General features: G+C 51.5%; 1 protein-coding gene across 3 annotated transcripts in view; it reads right to left on the minus strand.

Moving 5' to 3' along the window:
* The window catches only part of ARHGEF26 (Rho guanine nucleotide exchange factor 26), a 128,698-nt gene that overhangs the window by 28,972 nt on the left and 80,319 nt on the right, over positions 1–19,407 (minus strand). For all 3 annotated transcript variants that reach the window (XM_058550637.1, XM_058550635.1, XM_058550631.1), the window contains exons 10-11: positions 19,004–19,158; positions 2,819–3,028 (exon numbers count right to left, since the gene is read on the minus strand). In XM_058550637.1, coding sequence (XP_058406620.1) covers positions 2,819–3,028; positions 19,004–19,158 — 365 coding nt within the window. The remainder of the gene's footprint in view (positions 1–2,818; positions 3,029–19,003; positions 19,159–19,407) is intronic.

Below are 19,407 nucleotides of genomic sequence, written 5' to 3' on the forward strand. Positions count from 1 at the left end.
CCCACTGCTGATTCCACACTCTGTCCACCCCACTCGCCCTCCACGGACAACAGGATTTCGCAGAAGGTAAACATCCAGGCATGAACCCCATTCCTTTTCAAACCAAAGAACAAGGAGGCAACGGACACACATGACTGGCCTGAAGTTCCACAATTATCAAGGCCTGGGTGGTGGGGAAAACCTGGCTTCTCAACTAGTTTGCTAATGGACCACATCAACCACATATAACATATAAGACAGAAAACCTAAAAGACGCATACCCACCCAGACATTTCGCAAATCTTAGAAGCAAAGAAAACATCCTACAGAGACCAAAACTCCGACTGCTCACAACCAGGAGGCGGGAGCCCACCTGCCCGTCTCCACGCCCAGCACAGAGCTATCCGCTAGACCTGCAGTAGCCAGCCGTTCTTCCGGGGAAAGTGCATCTTCAACACCAATGCTATTTTATGCCTTTTGTGCTTAAAAGCATTTGTCCATTTACTTACTTGTCGGCTGTACTTGGGCTGGACGGGGAGGGGAGTGAGGGAGTCACTCCTGTGCCCAAGAAGACACCTGCCCCTCTGCCCCTTCTGGAATGTTCTCTTGCTGTTAATTAAAGAACTGCACATAGGAGTCACACTCGTGGGTTGGTGGGTGACATAACTAGATCTTCTGAGAACACTTCTGACCCAGGGAACGAACAGCATTCAGTCCACGGCAAGATCAAAGGGACAAGCGTGGACAGACACTGCGAGTGTCCAGGGAAGGACCCAGCCTTGGTGTGGAAGGAACCGGCAAGCGGGTCCACTCCCTCCTCCTGGGTGATCTCAGACACAAGGGGGGAGACCCCGTAAATCACGGACGAGACAATCGGGGAAAGCCCTGCCATATGCTGGCCAGGCCTGAAAGGAGAGGAACAGTCCCTAGACACAGGGAAGGAGAGGCAGCCACCACTAACTAAAAGTGACCAAAGAAAACCCCTAGTTTCTGAGAACTCTCTGGAAGGTCTAGACAAGTACTAATGTCCAAAGTGCTTAAGCTTTCTCATCCTTAAAGTCACGTACAATCCAGAGCTCACACACGACCTTCTTGGTCCAAGAGCAGCTCCCAACAGAGGGCCTCCAGTCTGTCCTCTTGGCCGCGGGGTCTGCCGGCTCTCAGGGTCGAGCACGCCTTCCCTGGGCTGGTCATGGGACTGCCCCTGTGGTCACCCCCACAGACCACCAGGCACCTTGCCCGCCCGGAGTCCAGGCCCCTGAGAATGCAGCAGGATCTCAGCAGTTGAACCGGAGAGCCCTGGCCCCCCAAAAAAGGCATGTCCCTGTTTTATAAACAAACACATGGGACGAAGCCCCTTTTCTCATCCGTCACCTCTGTTGATGCTCAGGTTCATCTGGAAGGCTCTGCTGGGGCGGTTTCCAAATCTCAAACAGCTTTACATCAACCTGTCCCTCCTGGTTTTCCTCAGCCTCTGACAAGTGGCTTCTGGTGCCAAAAGACATGAGGTGATCATTTAACATTTTCTGTGGCTGCTCTGTGGTTTTCACCTTCTTATGTCTCTCTCTAATGATCCAGAACTCTGTCAAATCCTCCTAAAAGAGGAGACGTCTCTGGGTTTACTTTCCCTAAGATCTGGCTACAGTCATAGGGTTGTGATTCACCAGCTGCTGATCCATCTCCATCACATGGGATCCTCAGCAGAGGCGGGCGGGAGACACGCTAGGAACCCGGAGGACAGAGAATCAGGACTCCTCCTTTCCCTCCACGGCGCCACCTCTGACCCGACACAGCAGCCGCCTGGGGTGACTGCCAAGAGCTTTCCAGTTTCCAAACAAACAAATCGGTCAACTGTCTCTGAATGGACCAGGTCACGAGGGCGGACTCGACAGTTAAGCCCCTGCCCTTCACCCCTCGTGAACGGACCGTGTACCGGCCGCTGCTGAAACTGCAGACACAGACGGGATGACCGTGCAGCCTCACCGAGGACTCCACGTGGGAAAGTGGATTCATCAAGACATTTCCCCAACTGAGCATCTCTTTTGACAGAAACCACTGGACATTTTACTGTCTGGCTAAAGATAGGTAACTGCAAAATGACTTCAATTCCATTATCTAAGAAAACTTGTGGCCTGGACTCAAACTACCAGTTGAGTCAGATTCATAGGGCTCATGGGTCCTTTTTTTATCAATGATAAAATAAAATGATTTTTTTTTTTTTAGAAATTTACCATTTCTGCTATTCTTTATTTCTTTTTTTTTTTTTTTTGTGAGGGAGATCAGCCCTGAGCTAACATCTGTGCTAATCCTCCTCTGTTTGCTGAGGAAGACCAGCTCTGAGCTAACATCTATTGCCAATCCTCCTCCTCTGTTTTTCCCCAAAGCCCCAGTAGATAGTTGTATGTCATAGTTGCACATCCTTCTAGTTGCTATATGTGGGACGCAGCCTCAGCATGGCCGGAAAAGTGGTGCGTCGGTGCGCGCCCGGGATCCGAACTCGGGCCGCCAGTAGCGGAGCGCACGCACCCAACCGCTAAGCCACGGGGCCGGCCCTAAAATGATTGTTAAACCACTCTCTAAGTATAAAAGCACATAAAGACAACGCATCCATCAGGATTCACAGAGACTAAAATAACACCACCCCTCTCTCGAGACATGGAGAGGGTCACAGGGAAGAGACAGAGCGTCCACAGGAAGGACCCACCGTCCCTGCGTGGGCATCCCAGGTGGTCCACAGAAAATCACCCGCAGCTTCGACGTACTGTGCTTAGGGAATCCCATCAGGGTAAGTGGTTAGGGGAGCGAGGGCAGGTGTTCTGAGGCCCCCGCACGGACTTACTGCGTCTCGGCCCCCAGCAGCATCTCCACCTTCTCATTCGCGTGGTTACTAAGGACGGTCAGCGTGAAGAGGTGGCTGGCAGAGTTCTGTCGGGAGTAAAGCACGGTGGAGCTGTTCTTCCCCGGGGAGGAATGAGGCTCGTCACTGTCACAAGATTCCACCAGCAGCTGATCTCTCAGGGAATAATCATTGACGCTGTAACTTTCTTCACTGTAAGGAAAAGGTTGAAAACATGTCAATAATTCAGCAGCTAACACTGTGACATTGTCAGTTTTAAAGACACACTTTAGGGGAGGGCGACAGGAGTGGGGAGGACGGGAGAGAATGATGTACTTTAAAATATAAACTGGAATCTGAATTGTATCTACTGATCATGAATCAACAGAACCCTCCCAAATTAAATCCCGTCATTACTATCTTTCGGTAATATACAAAATTGTGCCTCAGGTATAAAAACAATATGAAAAACAACTATAAGCCACGTAGGTTTCATTTCACATTATCCTAAAACTGTTATAACTCCAGTGAGACACGTGTGCACCGTGGTGATGCTCCAGTGGGTACACTCCCCAGTCTCACCTCCGTCCCCAGGACAAAGAGGGGCCCAGACCTCCCCAGGCTCCAGGGAACAGCCTCAGTCCAGCCTCCAACCACCAGGGACGCAAGGAGGGAGAGCCCCGAGGCTGCTTGCTTCTGGCAAGACACCAAGCCCCTCCTCTCCGGCACGCACAGCCTCACCTGCTGCATCAGGAACCACCACTCTGCTCCTGCTTACACCCCAGACCCCAGGATTCTCCACCCCTGGACTCCTCCCCAGAGCACTGTGAACACGCTAACCTGGCCTCACCTCCTGCGCCCTGGGCTGGCTCCTGAACCCATTCCACTGTGTCCCCTGGAAACAAACCTCATTTACGGAATCCAGCAAAATCTCCTACATCCTCACCCTCTTCTCTGAACCCTCCCTTCACCTTCTTGCCCTAACAGAAACTTGGCTCTCCCGAGAGAACGCGGCCTCCCCTGAAGGCTCTCTGCCTGCTTGCTTCTTATTGCTGCTTCTGGACAACGGTCACCTCCTCCTCCCAGAAAGGCCTCCGGTTTGACGCTCATGCCATCAGCCTCCATCTCATCACAGGCAGCTGCAGACGCCCGGATCACTCCCCATCCTCCCTCCAGGTCGGCCGCCGGCTCACGGTCTCTCCAGCACGAGCTCTTCCTGAATGCCCACGCAGTAGATCTTCCGCCACCCTGGCTTCTCAGAGCCCTGACCTCCCCTTCTGCAACGACCTGTCCTCTGCCCTCCTGCAGCCAGCTCTCCAGGCCAGACCCTAGACCTGTCACTGCCACCACGGCAACCTCCCTGGAACCCCAAGTCAAACACCACTCAGCCAGCACCACCTGCCTCTCCGACTCCTCTCCTCTCACCTGGACCCCAACGCAGCTTTCACCCACCAGTTCCCACAACCCTCTGCTCTAACACCTCCCTCTGCCCTAACCCTCCATGTCCTCTCGCTATCACTGATGAGACCGCCCAGCTTGGACCTCCTGGTCCCTCGTTATGATCCCCCCTGCACACACGCTCGTCTCCCTGGCGAAGCCCAGCCCTGGTCGGATCTCGCTCTCCCTCTGCTATGCATCTGCACCCTTGAGGCTGAACTCGGGAGAGCCCGACAGACCTGTGCTGAATAAACGGACGACCAGGTAATAAATTCTGATACATTCTGGGAACGATGTTGAATGATTACCTTATGTAACAGTACATGCCAATGTCTGAACTCACGGGAGCTAAGAGAACGATGTTGAATGATTACCTTATGTAACAGTACATGCCAATGTCTGAACTCATGGGAGCTAAGAGAAAAGAAACATCTTCGTGTCCAGTCAGCTAGACTAGGAATTTCAGAACAGGCTATTTTGCTCAAGCTTAGAATTTCTTTCATGCAGTGGTGGGTATCTACCCGTCAACCACACCCTTGTAACTCTCCTTGAAAAACTTCACGATCTTTTCTAAAATTTAGTTTGATAGATTCTCCCCTCAAATCCAGCAAGCACAGTTATCATCTATAAAAGCAAAACACTGCTTTCTGACCAGGTCTACTCATTGCTCGGGTGATAATCTGTACTAACCAGACGTGCATGTGGAAGACCACTTCCGGAGCCCTCCTGAGGCTGCCTGCACCACAGCCATCCTCAGGATACGAACAATGTTTCTCACGCCAAAACGAGGCCTCTCCAAGTCCACCAGGTTTTATAAGAGAGGAAGCAGGATAACACACCTTACAAACAAATGGGGTTACGTTTTTAAAGGGCCACGTTTACACTAACAAAGCAGTCAAGTTTGGGCAGAGCAAGGAAAGTTTCTCATGTTGTCTCGATATCTCAGACATGGATTTAACGGCCCAGGACTCGGGATAAAACCAAGAGCAAACAGATAAAAACAAAAACAAAACCTCAACAACAACATCAAAAACGAGAGAAACACAGGATGAACGAGGGCTTCCTTCTTACCCTTTGGTCCAACTCGCCAGTTAACAAGACGATCTCTTAGTCAAAGACACCTTTTCCAGCTACGAATCATTCTGCTCCAGACAGAGCAGTCCGGCACCGACGCCGTGCCCCGGACAACGACACTGCGGAGGCCCTCTCTGTAGTTCGGGAAACGTGTGTGCTCTAAGGCCGCCACTCGAGATGACCTGAGTTCCGGAGGGTCTGGGCATCGAGTGGCTGCCCCACGAGGCAGCCCCGGCAGAAGCCGAGAGCAGGAGTTCACAGGAAACTAACTCAAACTCACACAAGTGAACCCGTCGTCTTTTTTCCTCTTAATTTTCAGAGTTCATCTTTTCCTGTGTTTGCCTAGAAACAAACAATATCAGCTGGTGTGCTTCATCGACGCTTTGGGCCTTTGTCTTTCAGGGGTAATTAGAGACCGAAGAAGTAGACAAATTAAGAGAAATGTTCTTCACTGTTCTCTTGAGTGACGGCACCTGCAACGCCACTAATTAAAGGCGAGGGGACGGGCCGGGTTCATGCCTGTGCCCCCCCCAATGCCATCTGGAGGGTGATCGTGGCACCTTATCCCAGCCGTGTGAGCGCACCTCCCGGCACCCGTTTCCACACGCCTGCACGTCGGTGTCTGAATCTGCCTGAACCCGGAACTTTCCCACAGTTTTCACTTCTGAATCCAAAACAGGACGTGGGAAACACGCTTGCCTTTTTTTACCTGATTCAACAGCAATCATCCACTATCACTGTTGGACCTAGACGTGTAGCTTCTTCCTTATGTAATAATGTTTACAACTTCTTCATATTCTTTTAGTGAATTTAATATAAAAAACTTGATTTCACTTAGCAGTGAAGTAAACTGATTATTCATCCTTGTCAGCTGTTAACTCCAGCCCAAGGGAACAGAAACAGGAAAGCAGCTCAGTCCTGCTGGTGCGTTCGGCTCTCTTCCTCACACGCACACACGTGCACACACGCACACTAACACACTCACTCAGTTTCGTTAAGAAACGGTTCAAAATGATGGATTTCCCCCGGAACCTGCTCACTTCTGCAGGGGAAGCTCGTTCCCCTAACGTCGGCTGCACCCACAGGCTCTCGAGCTGACACAGAGGATAACTCCGTGTTGAAACGTGTACTTATGCAGAGGGAGGGGGAAACCCCAGCCACACGTGGCCTCGGCCCCCTGGCCCCCGACCCCCTGCTCCCCGCCCTGCACCGTGGGCACAAAGTAGGCGAAGCTGGGTCGGGGAAGACGCCCTTTCCTGAGGGAAGTGATGCCCATCAGCCTTCCCCGAGTGGGTGTCCTCACTCACAAACACGAGGCTTACAGTCTCTGAAACAATCTGGATCATGTCATTAGGAAGCTAAATTGCTCAGAAAAAGCCAGATGGAAAAACCACCTTTCCCTCCGGGAGAAGTTTCCCCGCAGACTTCCTCTAATTGTCCACACGCTCCAGGGCACAGCGGCTCCCCAAGCCGCCGCTCCAGGCAGGCCTCCTCTCAAGCCAGCGATGGAGTCCACAGAAGCCTGCTGCCCTGCAGTGTCAACAGTGGTGACACCCACTCCGAGTCCTGACAGCCTCTGCCGAGACAGAGGGAGACCCGGCAGCAGAGAAGAGGACGCGGTGGCCACTGTGCCCTCGGTCATCCCTCCCTCGGGACGGCACTCTGGGTCAGCGGATCAGAGAGACTGTGCACAGCCTAACAGCAAGGCACACCGTTGTGGAGAGCAGCTTTCCTAGACATCGTTAGGGAGCACTTTTAACCTTGTGTCCCTAAATCTCCAAAAAGGGTGGAATTTTTCATAATAGGCACATAGTTATTACTTTCAAATCAGGACAATATTTCACACTGCATACAACACACACACACTTTTAAAATACCGAAACCACATACACACACACACACACACACACACACACACACACACACACACGCAGTGAGGGTCAGGTGCTCATACCACCCCAGCCCAGGAGCTACTCCGGGGAGGAGGAGACGCGGTGACCACGGACATTTCGGGTTTATCTGCAGTGGTATTTCAGAGTTTTTGTTTAAAAAGGAGAAATCTGACAGTAATGTGGCAAAACGTTAGCACCTGTTCAATGTGCAGGACAGGTATGTTGGTGTCGATCATCTTCTATATACCTGAAATATTTCACAATTCAAGGCAAAAAAATATTTAAGAAATCACAGACACGTAGACATGAAGACGACATCACTCCGGGGTCTGTGGAGGCCCCAGGGTGCAGCCAAAGTGACTACTGGGCAGTGGGATGCCTTCCTGCCCTACAAACACTGATCATCTGGAGAGGACACCACTGACCGAAAATATACTAAAAGGTAAGAGTGAATTCAGTAAAGCGGTTGGGTTAAAAAAAAAGTTTTCCTATTTATGAATGATATTCAGAAAATACAGTGAAAGAAGTCATCTTATTTATAATAACCACAAAACCCATAAAACATTTAGGATTAAACCTAAGTTTCTGCTGTGTGAAGACTGCCCTCAAGCACTTCAGAAGAAGGCCTGAATGGATGGGGGGTTTGATATTATAGAGGTATCAATGCTTCCTAAATCAATATGTAATTTTTTTTTTTTTTTTTGTGAGGGAGATCAGCCCTGAGCTAACATCTGTGCTAATCCTCCTCTTTTTGCTGAGGAAGACTGGCTCTGAGCTAACATCTATTGCCAATCCTCCTCCTGTTTTTTTCCCCAAAGCCCCAGTAGATAGTTGTGTGTCATAGTTGCACATCATTCTAGTTACTGTATGTGGGACTCGGCCTCAGCATGGGCTGGACAAGCGGTGCGTCAGTGCGTGCCTGGGATCCGAACCCTCGCCGCCAGTAGGGGAGCGCGCGCACTTAACCGCTATGCCACCTGGCCAGCCCTCAATATGTAATTTTAACACAATCCCGCAAAAATACAAACAGGGTTTTTTGGGGGGCAGGCAGGAGGGGGAACAGTCAAGCTGATTCTAAAATATACAGGAAAATAAACACGTAAGAATGGTCAGAAAGATCGTGAAGGAGAACGGGAGTGAAGCGGCCTCACGACACAGCATGTCGTGAACCCCAGCGGTGCACAGACGGGACGGGGCAGAGCCGACAGACCCAACGGCACAGTGGGCTCACCACTGCCCCAAAGAAGTCTGGGAACTTAGTACATGACACAGGTGACGCTTCACATCTGGGGGGAGCTGATGGGTCATCTGGGGAAACACCTGACAAAAGTTTGGATCCCAGTCTCACTCCGTAAAACAGCTATTTCCTTGGCCCCAAGCTCCATTGTGAAGTCACGAAGACAAGGTGGTGACAGAACAGGTCCTTCTGCTGGGCACAGACCCACCAGGCCGGGGATCGGAGGGCGGGTCCTTTTAAACACCCAACTGCACCATAGGGAGAGCGCCCACCTTCCCTGTGTTGGCGAACATCTCAGGTTCACAGGGGTGACCAGGGAAGGAAATGGGCTAGCTGACCACGGTGAGCCTGGAGGACGACAGGAAAGATGGAGACGGGGAAGCGAGGGGAGGGTCCCTGACGCAGAGGCCAGCTTCCCACAACCACGGCTCCTCAGCCCTGACTGTGAGTTGCCTCACCTGCCACCTTGGCGTTCTTCTGGAACTTTCTTAGCCAAAATCTAACAGATGGAAACCCAATCAGCACCTCCAATTCTTCCTTTTATAAAAGAGTTAAATTTAAAAGAAAAGATGCTATGAAGAATTATCCAAAACAAAACACGATTTTCTGCACATATGGTCGAGAGAGGGATGTCTATTCTTCACCTCTCTTTCCACTGGCTTCATTTAAAACATGCGTGAGCTTCCCTGTCCTGAGAACACCTTTCATTGAACCTGCTGGTGCCAGGACAACCTCTCCCGAGCCAGCAGCTGCCTGCGTCTCGTTTCCTCAGGCCTGTGCACACGCCCCTGAACCGCTCCCCAAGGTCCTTGTGGCCCAATGTGACCAGATCCACCAGAGCCACAACCAGGGCCTCCCCGCTCTTCCCAACAGATTCTTGCCAACAGAATTTGGTGACGGCGAGCACCAGGGGCCTCCTGAAACACCGTCTCCCTCTGCTGAGGCATCTGGGGCACCTCTAAGTCATCCTTCTTCCGGGTCATTCTCCAAGATCCTCCCTGGACCCTGCTGCTGCTGCTCCCCCCCACCCCCGCCCAGGGGTGCTGACTCACGGGGGGCCAGGGTGTGGTAAGATCTAAGGAGGCTCCTCCCACCTTCCTTCCAGACACGTGTGAGGATTCTGCAGATTTCAACCTCTCTTCCCCTCCTGAAAACATGATTTCTAAAGCCCCATATTTGATCTCGTAATTAACTGGAATAAAAATACCCCAGTTAAACATCTCTGGCATGGAGAATACCGGATTATACTGAAATTTATTTTCAGTTAAGAGGTCCAAACACTTTTTCACGTGACTTAAGTTGATTTCAATTTTAAACCTTGGTTTTAAAATTATACAAGTTTTTAGTGAAATAATACACAATTTTAAAGTAATAAACTACAGTGTAAGGGGTGAGGGTTCAGTCTCGATGTGGAACGTCCGGTGAGAACCCAGCTCCATCCCTCACACCCTGTGTGGTTCTCAGCAGTGACTGACGCTCTCTGTTTCAGTTTTCTCATCTGTAAAATGGGGATGACAACGCCGACCTCTGTGGATTGTTGTGAGGATTCGATGAGATCATTCATCTGTTATCTTGCTCTTAATGTCTGGCTCACAGCCAGTAATATTACCTATTATTTTTAATTTTCCTCACAGAATATCATGCATTTAAACTGCCTGAGATTTTGCTAAAAGCCTGATAGTTATAGGTGCTTTGTAAATGGGCAAATCTGTCGAGAAATTCATAATTGGATAAGTGCTCTGACCAGCAAACAAGGCACAATATTTATCCAGAAACTAACTTCAAACGGCCCTGCTCAGTTCCTCAGAATAATTCTGACGACTAACCAGCACGCCACGTGCTCCCAGTCCACCGCTGAGAACACAGCACAGAGCGGAGAGGACAGTCACACTCGTCGGTAAGACGAGATCTGCTCTGACTCGCAGTCACCAAAGAAAATGCCCACTACCCACAAGAGGGCCAGAGAGCCCCGCTCCTGTCACCGCAGGTCTCCAGATCCCACTAGCCAGACCCCCCGGCTACCCAGCGACGCCCTGAGCCCACGGTCCTGGACAAAGAGGAGACGAGCAGGCCCAAGAGGCTGCTGGCCCCTCACAGAAGCCTTTGCCCGGCATCATGCCCTGGGGAGCAGGGGGCAGCTGCTTCAGGTGGTAACAAGGCTGCTCCAAATTACCCAGTAACCCCACATTCCAGTCAGGTTTACGTCCTGACTCCCTGAACCAAAGGGAGGAACACATTGAATTCACCTTCTCCAGCCACAAAGCCACAGTGTCCCTAACCAGCTGTGAGGGACATTGCAACAACACCGCGTCCACAAGAGTGTGCGCGTGACTCACATCAACATATGAGGGAGTGAACGTCGGTCAGTTACCCCTCATGCACTTGCCGTCTGACACGGGGTCCCAATGCGGAGGGAGGGGCTTATTCCTCAGGCCACATTCAGAGGCCAGAGAGCCAGGCCTGACCCCAGAGTGCACCTCTACCTTCAGGTGGGGAGCAGTGGCTAAGGGTTGCCAACCATTTTTTTAAACAACAAAATATCCTAAAGGGGCCTGCCCGGTGGCGTAGTGGTTGGGTTCGTGCACTCCACTTTGGCGGCCTGCGGTTCATGGGTTTGGCTCCCAGGCATGGACCTACACACCACTCATCAAGCCGTGCTGTGGTGGCATCCCACATACAAAACAGAGGAAGATGGACACAGATGTTAGCTCAGGGTGAATCTTCCTCAGCGAAAAAAATATATATATATTTTGGAAGCAGAAGGGCAATAATGCGATCAGTGCCGAGATCTTTAGACAGAGACACAGTACTAGAAGTGACAATGACACACCGTGTGGGTCAGTCACTCAGCAGGAACTAGTCACGGTGTGAAGAGCTCTGTGTGCGTTATCCATTTAAATCTCACAGAAATTCCATGAGGAAGATGAACTATTACACCCATTTTGCAGATGAGAACACGAGCGTTCTCAGAGATTGAAGTAAGCTGCCCAAGTCACAGCAGGACCCAAGCCCAGTCCTGTCCGACCCCAGACACGGACGCTGTGCCTGTCCGTCCCGGCAGCTCTCGACACTGAACTTGGTCAACTTCTTAGAGACCAGAGGAGACAGGCACCCTCATTCTCATGGTGTCAGAGGAATAGAAGGATGTGGGGCGGCCCGAGAAGGAGAGGAGGGAAAGGCAAGGGGTCTCATTCCTCTCCCACCATCTCGCCATCGTGAATTTAGAACCCGCTACCACAGCAGCAGAAACCACTAAGTTCTCTGCTCCAGGAATAAAAGTGCTCTGAGGCAGGGAGTCTTGCTGCCTTTCCTTCACCCAAGAGACTCGTCAAGTTAACTTCCCGAGGAAGGAGCGCACTCTGCAGAGGAAGAGAGACAATCAGGGGACTTCAGCCTCTCTGATGGGGAGGACCTCAAAGACGGGCCAGACCAGCCCTGACGCTCTCTCGGGAGCCGGCACGGCTTTAAGCCACTGGGCATTCAAACCACTTGGAAAAATGCACGTTCTGACTTAAATCCTTGAACTTAAGATGATGATCTGGTAGTATTCTATTATAGAAAGCCCTTTTATGAACCCAGAGGATTTGTAAAGTGTCACAGAGTTCAAGTTATGTCAATATACCCGATATTTATGGAACCAGGAATCAGGACATGGAAATCTACTGTCTTAAGCATCTGCAGGAAGGAAGCGTTATGAACAGGAAACTCTCTTCCCTACACGCAGATGCGAGATTAGCTGAGGTGGAGGAGAGTTCGAAAGCGCAGCTTGGTCCTGGTTGGAATTTTCTCCGTGACCAAGACAACTATGAAAATACTCGCTTAACAGAACTTGCTTTGGAAAAGGCGTTTATCAAAACAAACAAGGCAGGTGCACATTTCTAGGCTGTTTTTCCCAATGACATTACAGGATGAGGAGGCGAAAATACCCTGGACGATGAAGTCAAGGGTAACGATCACACAGAGACTGCTCAGAGAGGGGGCTCTGGAGTCAGAGGCTCATTAGATCCTGGCTTTGTCGAGAGACCCTGAGACACAAACTTGCTCTCTCGGCGTCAGAGGCCTCACCTGTGAGACGGAAACGACACCCGGCCGCTGTGAGCACAGTGTACATGCCCCACGATCCAGGTTCTTCCCACCATCACCACTGTCACTCCTCCTCCAACTGCAGGGAAGCCCCAAACGTCGTGGCAGAGAACTCAGGAAAGGAGGGGAGGACAAATCAGGATGTGCTCACATTTACTGTCACAGATGACGAGACCCGACCGGACCTCAGGTTCTTCGGGTGCCGGGCCCCAAGCCCAGACCAGGCCCGTCTCTGTGCCCCACCAAGTGTGCTGCCGGGTGCCCCTGGGCAGGTGAAGAGAAGAGACACCAGCGGGACACTCATGGGAGCCACAGCAGACGACTACCACCAGCCAGAGGAAGTGGGTTCTACACATTCTATCCCTTCTGCCTTCTTTGAAACTAACACCCCCCATGCATCCTAAAGGCCAGGCGCTGGTTCTTTAATGAGCTGTTCCTGTTTCCCAAACTACTTGAATGTCACTGGTGTTCTGTGGAAAAGAGGGCTCCGCACTGGGGCTGTCTACAGCTCACCCCTCTTCTTGTCCCCCCAGCCCATATGCCGGCCCGGGTGCGTCACGGCGGACCCACAACCACACGGCCCTCACGTCCCCCTTGTCACGTGCGGGCCTCCCACCTCCCTGACAGCCACAAGTCTCGTCAGCCGTGAGACACAAGGAGACTCCTGGGGATGTCTGGGAAAGGCTCTCCTCTGCGGATGAGAAGGAAAGCCGCCTGAGGAAGAGCTGCTCTGGTCAGCCTCCGTCTCTCACTCCTGCCGCCCGACCTGTCACTGAATGAAATGATGATGCCCGCCCTGCAGGACCGACTGGGACCACAGAGCCATGTCTGCAGCCACGGAGCCACGTCTGTGACCATGAAACCACATCTGCGTCCATGAAACCATGTCTGTGAGCACGAAACTACGTCAGCGACCACGGAGCCACATCTGTGGCCATGGAGCCACGTCTGTGACCATGAAACCACATCTACGTCCATGAAACCATGTCTGCATCCATGAAACCATGTCTGCGACCACGAAACCATGTCTGTGACCACGAAACTACGTCTGTGACCACGGAGCCACGTCTGCGGCCACGGAGCCACGTCTGCGACCATGAAACTACATCTGTGACCACGGAGCCACGTGCACGGAAGCAAAAGAGAATAGAGCACAGCGCAGCTGAAGAAGGAAGGGGCCGGGTTACTGGTACCCCCGGCCTGGACCGCCTGCCCTCGTCTTCCTGCAGGAGACAGACCTAGACGCCTGTCGTGTCTGAGGTGCTGTTGTTTGGGGATCCTGTCTCATGAAGCCAAGGCCTTCTGAAGTGACCAGTGAACCTCCTCGAAAGGAATGGAGTCAGCAGGGTCTCCCAAACTCACCTGACTTCGCATGTGTGTGTGTGTGTGTGCGTGCACGTGTGCGTGTGTGTGTGTGTGTGCAGGCCTGTGTGTCTGCATCCGCGTGTGTGCATGCTTTGTGTGCGTGTGCGCGCCTGTGTGTGTGCATGCGTGTGCATGTGTGTGAGGTAACTCAACACCTTTACTGCTTAAACCCTTTGGTGCGAGTACTTGCAGCTCAAACATCAGCTGACACAATAGCACCAAACACAAGCTAACCAGGACCCGCCTCCACAGAGCCCAGTCTGCAAACAGCCCCTGGAGTTTCTCAGACCGAGGCACATGCATTTGGGATGAGTTCACAGGCAGAATTTCAGAGGGTGAGAGGAGCCACTCGACAAGGAAAGCTCCCTATGCACTTTTGCCAAAATTAATTAAAAATGTTTATTTACAACTGAATATATAGTGGAGCAGAATACGAAAATCACATTTCTTTTAAAAATAAAAGAGAATGCAAAGAAATTTTAGTTGGGGGTAGGGGGAGCCTGCCCACCGAGTGATGCATTCACTCAAACTGCTCATGTTTAACCACCGACACGACTGGTTCACACCCAGCAGACATTTATAGATGATCATCACGGGCGGCGCTGAGGACACAAGGCCAAAGGGACAGAGCTGACATAGAGAGACACACACGTGACGCGAGAGGGAGCAAGGGTCTGACGGACCACAGAGCAGCAGAAACAAACCCCCTCAAGAAGACTGGACAAGAACGGCCAGCGGGTGTGACAATGGAAGCCCTGCAGAACGGACAGGACTCGGCCCAGGAAAGGTCCGGGGAGCGGCGGGTTAGGGGAGGAGAGGGTTCAGGCAGAGAGACGTCCTGGTGGCTAGGAGTGAGGCCTCTGTTCTACGGGCCAGGCAGGACCACGGACGGCTGTCTGCAGGGGCGAACTGGGTGGCCGTGTCTTGACAAAGCACCCTCGGGCTGTGGACGTGAAGCGGGTGGAGGGACGGGGCACGAATCCAGTCAGGTGTGTCCCACAGGCAAACTCAAGGCAGCTGGTGGACAGGCAGGCGACGGAGAGCAGAGACGTAGGCTCATGGGCCGCTGGGAAGACCCGAGGGGGTGGACAGGGGAGCAGAGTGAGGAGCAGGGAGCCTGCAGAGTTACTGTCAGCAACCAGGGGACGGAGGGCCTTTACTCAGGAGGGGATGGGCCCTGGAGAAGCAACAGGCTGGAGGAGAAGATCTGGATGGAGGGGACCTATGAGACCTCCAACTAGAGGCGTCCAGGTCACATGACCATGACAGCACAGACATTACGAGAAATGGCATCAATCAATGTTAAAAAAACAGTGTTCTAGAAGGAAGGTAAGACATGGCAGCACATTTATTAATTACACATTTAAGTGAGGCAGTGGTGACGGGCTGGGGGAGTGTAGTAGTTGAACCGTGCCCTCCAAAAAATATGTCAACGTCCCAGTCCCAGTACCTGTGAGTGTGACCCCATGTGGAACGAAGGTCTTTGCAGACGTAATCGAGTTCGGGTGAAAGCATTCTGGAGTAGAGTCGGCCCTAAACCCCATAACTGGTGTCCTTACAAGGAGAGAGAGATTTCACGAGACACCGACACAGGAAAGCAGAAGCCTCGTGAAGACAGAGGCAGAGACGGGAGTTACGCCGCGGAGACCAGGAGCCCCAGCAGTCCCAGGAGCTGGAAGAGGCAGGGCAGGACTTTCTCCCGGGGCCTTTGTGGGGGGGACTGGGGCCCTGCTGATGTCCTGATTTTGGGCTTCTGCCTCCAGAGCTGTGAGACAATAAATTTCTATTGTTTTAAGCCACCCAGCCTGTAGTACTTTGTCATAGCAGCTGTGGGAAACTAACACAGGGAGAAAAACTATTTTTAGCTTCAGAAGAAACTGGAAGGGAAGGGCTAGGCCAGACACAAGGCATTGAACAAGAAGGAGATGGTCAGCTACCTTACACAACATGTCTTCGGGGAGTTTGAACCTGTTGAGGTCTTGGATTCAGTTTTCACACTTCAAATCTGGGCACAATTGTACTTAATCCTAAGGTCGTACATGGGGTACAGTCTACACTGCAATGGGTAATTAGTTATAAATATAAGTTACTACTAGGCACAAATTGGATATTACACTAAGTTATCATTCATTAATCTATGAGCACAACTGATGATCTGTTCCTTTCCTATTATAATGTTACTATTACTGAAGTGTCGGGTCTGACAGATCCGCACACCTTCTCCACTCTGAAGGCAACGCTGGGTGACAGGTGACAGGGTGCCATCACCCTAGAACAGTGGTTCTCGACCAGGGCCATCTGGGACCCAGGAACATATGACAACAGGAACATTTTTGGCTGTCACGACTGGGGGGAGGCACCACTGGCGAGCGGTGGGCAGAGGCCAGGGTGCTGCTAAAGCACAGGGGGCACCCCCGACAAAGAACCACCAGGCCTCAGCAGTGGGGAGGAGAACTCTGCGCTGGAAGCAGGTACCAGGGACCCTGCAGTGAGGCTTCAACCACAAGGAATTCTTTCTCATCCAAAACAGTCAAACTGACCACGTATCCTTTGAGATCTGGTAAAGGAGACTATCAATATAGCCCCTCACAAGCAGCCTGGAGCTAACAGACACTTGAAACTTCCTTATGGCATTCTAAAAAGGTGAGAGTTCCTGTCCTGGGAGACAACCCCAGGGTCACGCAGCGTCCTGCAAGCTCCCGCAGGAATGCTCGCCCCACCAAGCTGAGGCGCAGCCACGGCCCAGCATCTGGAACCAGCTCAGCATGAGCCACCCTCCCGGCTGGACGCGAGGAGGACGAGTGACCGTCCTCCCCAGCTGTCTGTCCCGGGAGCCTCCCTGAGGCCGAAACCCACTGGAGACCCCGGAGTCAGCTCCTCCACTGACCCCGGCCCTACAGCTGGGCAGTGAGTGGCTGGATCGTGCACAGAGCGGGCACAGGTAACGACTCTTTACCCGAGCCTCGTCGCCAAGCCTAAGTTACTGCCCGTTGGCAGCTGGTGGATCTCCTCCGCCGCCCCTCTGGCAGCGAAGCCTCGGCAGGGGCTTCCCTGAAGCTGCCGTGTAAGCGCGCTGCACACACGCACACTCCTCACACGCGTGTTCATCACGCTGCCGTGCTCCGCTCATCATCCGCACCACGTACTCAGGCCACAAACAACCTGAGCCTGCACGGCCACTCTCCGGGTCGAGAGCACCTTAGAAACGTGAAGCGCTAACTGTAAGGGCAGGAAAAACCCAGTTTTGGTAAAAGCAAACTCAGGTCGTAAGCGGCCCTCTCCACGGGAGCTGTATGTCCCGTTGTTTCTTTAGCAATAATACAAGTTCAAACACACGTGAGCAGGTAAGTGTGCAGCAGCTAGGAAAGCAACACCAGACATAATGGTAAAACCTCCGTGCAGGCAAAGGACGTGGCCAAGTAGAGCAGCATGTACCTGAATTCTAACTTCCGAAAGTCAACATTTACTGGGTAGTTGTATCCAAGTTCAAGGATAAAAGCTGCGCTAACTGGTTTAATACCCTTAATGTTTTCATCAAGTCACTGAAGACATTATAATCAAACTGCATTTATGTTTAAAACTGGCTTGGTACTATCAATGTACATTTTATCTTCAAAATCAAAAGTTTAGTTAAAGCTTTTGGTCCTTGAGACAGAACAAATATTTCAACAGCTGGAAGATGTCAAAGGTCAAGAGTCCTATATAATTACTCTCCCTAAAAACAAAACATCTCAAAGAAAGCCAAAGAAACAAGCTATCTCATAGAGAACCAACAAAACATAAAAATACAAAATTATAATTCTCCTCCAATCTTTATTTATAAAATTTACTTAGCTACCAGAACTATTTAAACTGTCCCAAGAAATAATTTCTTTCTGAAGTTACGGAACCACCATTTTCCTACGTGTGAAAAATAACCCTGGGCATTTTCTTGTGTTTGTCATGGTCGTACTGGGGCTTTTCAGGGTGGACCACGCAAAGTTTCATTCCAGCTGGACAGCCAAGCAGCGGAAGTAATTCATGAGACAGTCTGATCAAGGGAGAAAAAGGAAAGCTCAACTTTTGTTCCAATTTAGTCTGAATTTTCAAGCTAAAATGTCAGCAACTCAGAAGCAGAATTTAAACAAATAGGTCATGATAAGTTTGGGCATTTATTTAACGTATTCACAGGAGCCCGTGGCTCTCCTCACCTTGTCTAAACCGTACCCGTGACCACCTACTCCCAGGACATGCAGCAACTCGGCCTCTCATCACGGCCTTCACGTGTGGGAAGAACACACCACAGACGGGTGTTTTTCTCTAAATCCATATTCCAGGAGAGATGGAATATTTACGTAGGGCCAGAAGGGAGACAGTTTACAATCCTCGAGTACCGTTAATAAAGAATGCTCCCTCCAGAAAGGCAGAGCCAAGGGGAGTGTGTGTGTGTGTGTGGGAGTGGGGACAGTGAGAACAAATGTGCACAGAGAAGGCTTGCACACTGTCCCTCCCGATTCTCCCTAGAGCTGGACGCGCGCACAAGCAGCAGTCTCAGTAAGAGAAATAAACACCCTGCCCACCCGCTGATTCGCTCCCTCCCCTAGGAAGGCGGCACTGGAGCACTGCCCACACCTTCCCAGGCGGGGGAGACTTTTTAGACTCACAATCACTAAGAGCACTGGATTTCAGACTAAGTTACGAGGAGCACCAGCGCTGTGCCCCAGCTTGTTCTCAACCGCGGTGACTTTTATCTGATTTGTACAAAGTCTACAGCAGAAGACGTGTGAGAAATGCTGGCTGGGAACAGCAAGAGCGCTGCCCCCCAGGGCTGTGGTGAGAACTCAACGAGGCAAACGTGTGGAACGCCGAGGACGGTGGCTTCCACGCTGTAAGAGCTCAGCGGAGGCTGGCTGGGAGGACGATGCTGATGGTGGTTCGGGTCTTAACTGGACAGGTAACTGGACAGGAGAAAGCGAGGCACAGACGCTACCACGATTCCTCGTGTAGGAACTACACATCCAACACCTCCAGCTTTCAAGGAGGATCGGTCTCCTCTACAGGCACTCGACTGGCAGAGCTTTACGCCTGGACGCACAGCCAGCGCCGCCGCGGAAGGCTCACCTCTTCCTCCTGGTGATGATGAGCACGTCGTTGAAGAGAAACAAGTACACTTGCTGTCTGGACGTCCTCCTCGAGAAGAGCCCAGCGTCCTCCACGTAGGCCGTCAGCGCGCCTCTCTTCACCAACCACCGCGAAGAGGAGACCAGGGGAAATGGCTGCAAACAGAGAGAACTCAGCACCCACAGCCCAATTCAAGTCCCTTGACATTCAAACAAATGATACATAGTATGATATGCAGCATTATTCTATATAATGGGGAAATATAATACAGAAGTACAGTACATTCTCCAAGAAAAAATGAAAATCAATTTATTTTCCAATATAAGAAACTATTAACTTGCCTATATGGCAATGAAAACTCATTGAGAAAATGCTATTGAGTCAACCAAAAACGATATCCTCCA

Source organism: Diceros bicornis, chromosome 2, assembly GCF_020826845.1.
Source record: "Diceros bicornis minor isolate mBicDic1 chromosome 2, mDicBic1.mat.cur, whole genome shotgun sequence".
NCBI classification, from domain to species: Eukaryota; Metazoa; Chordata; class Mammalia; order Perissodactyla; family Rhinocerotidae; genus Diceros; species Diceros bicornis.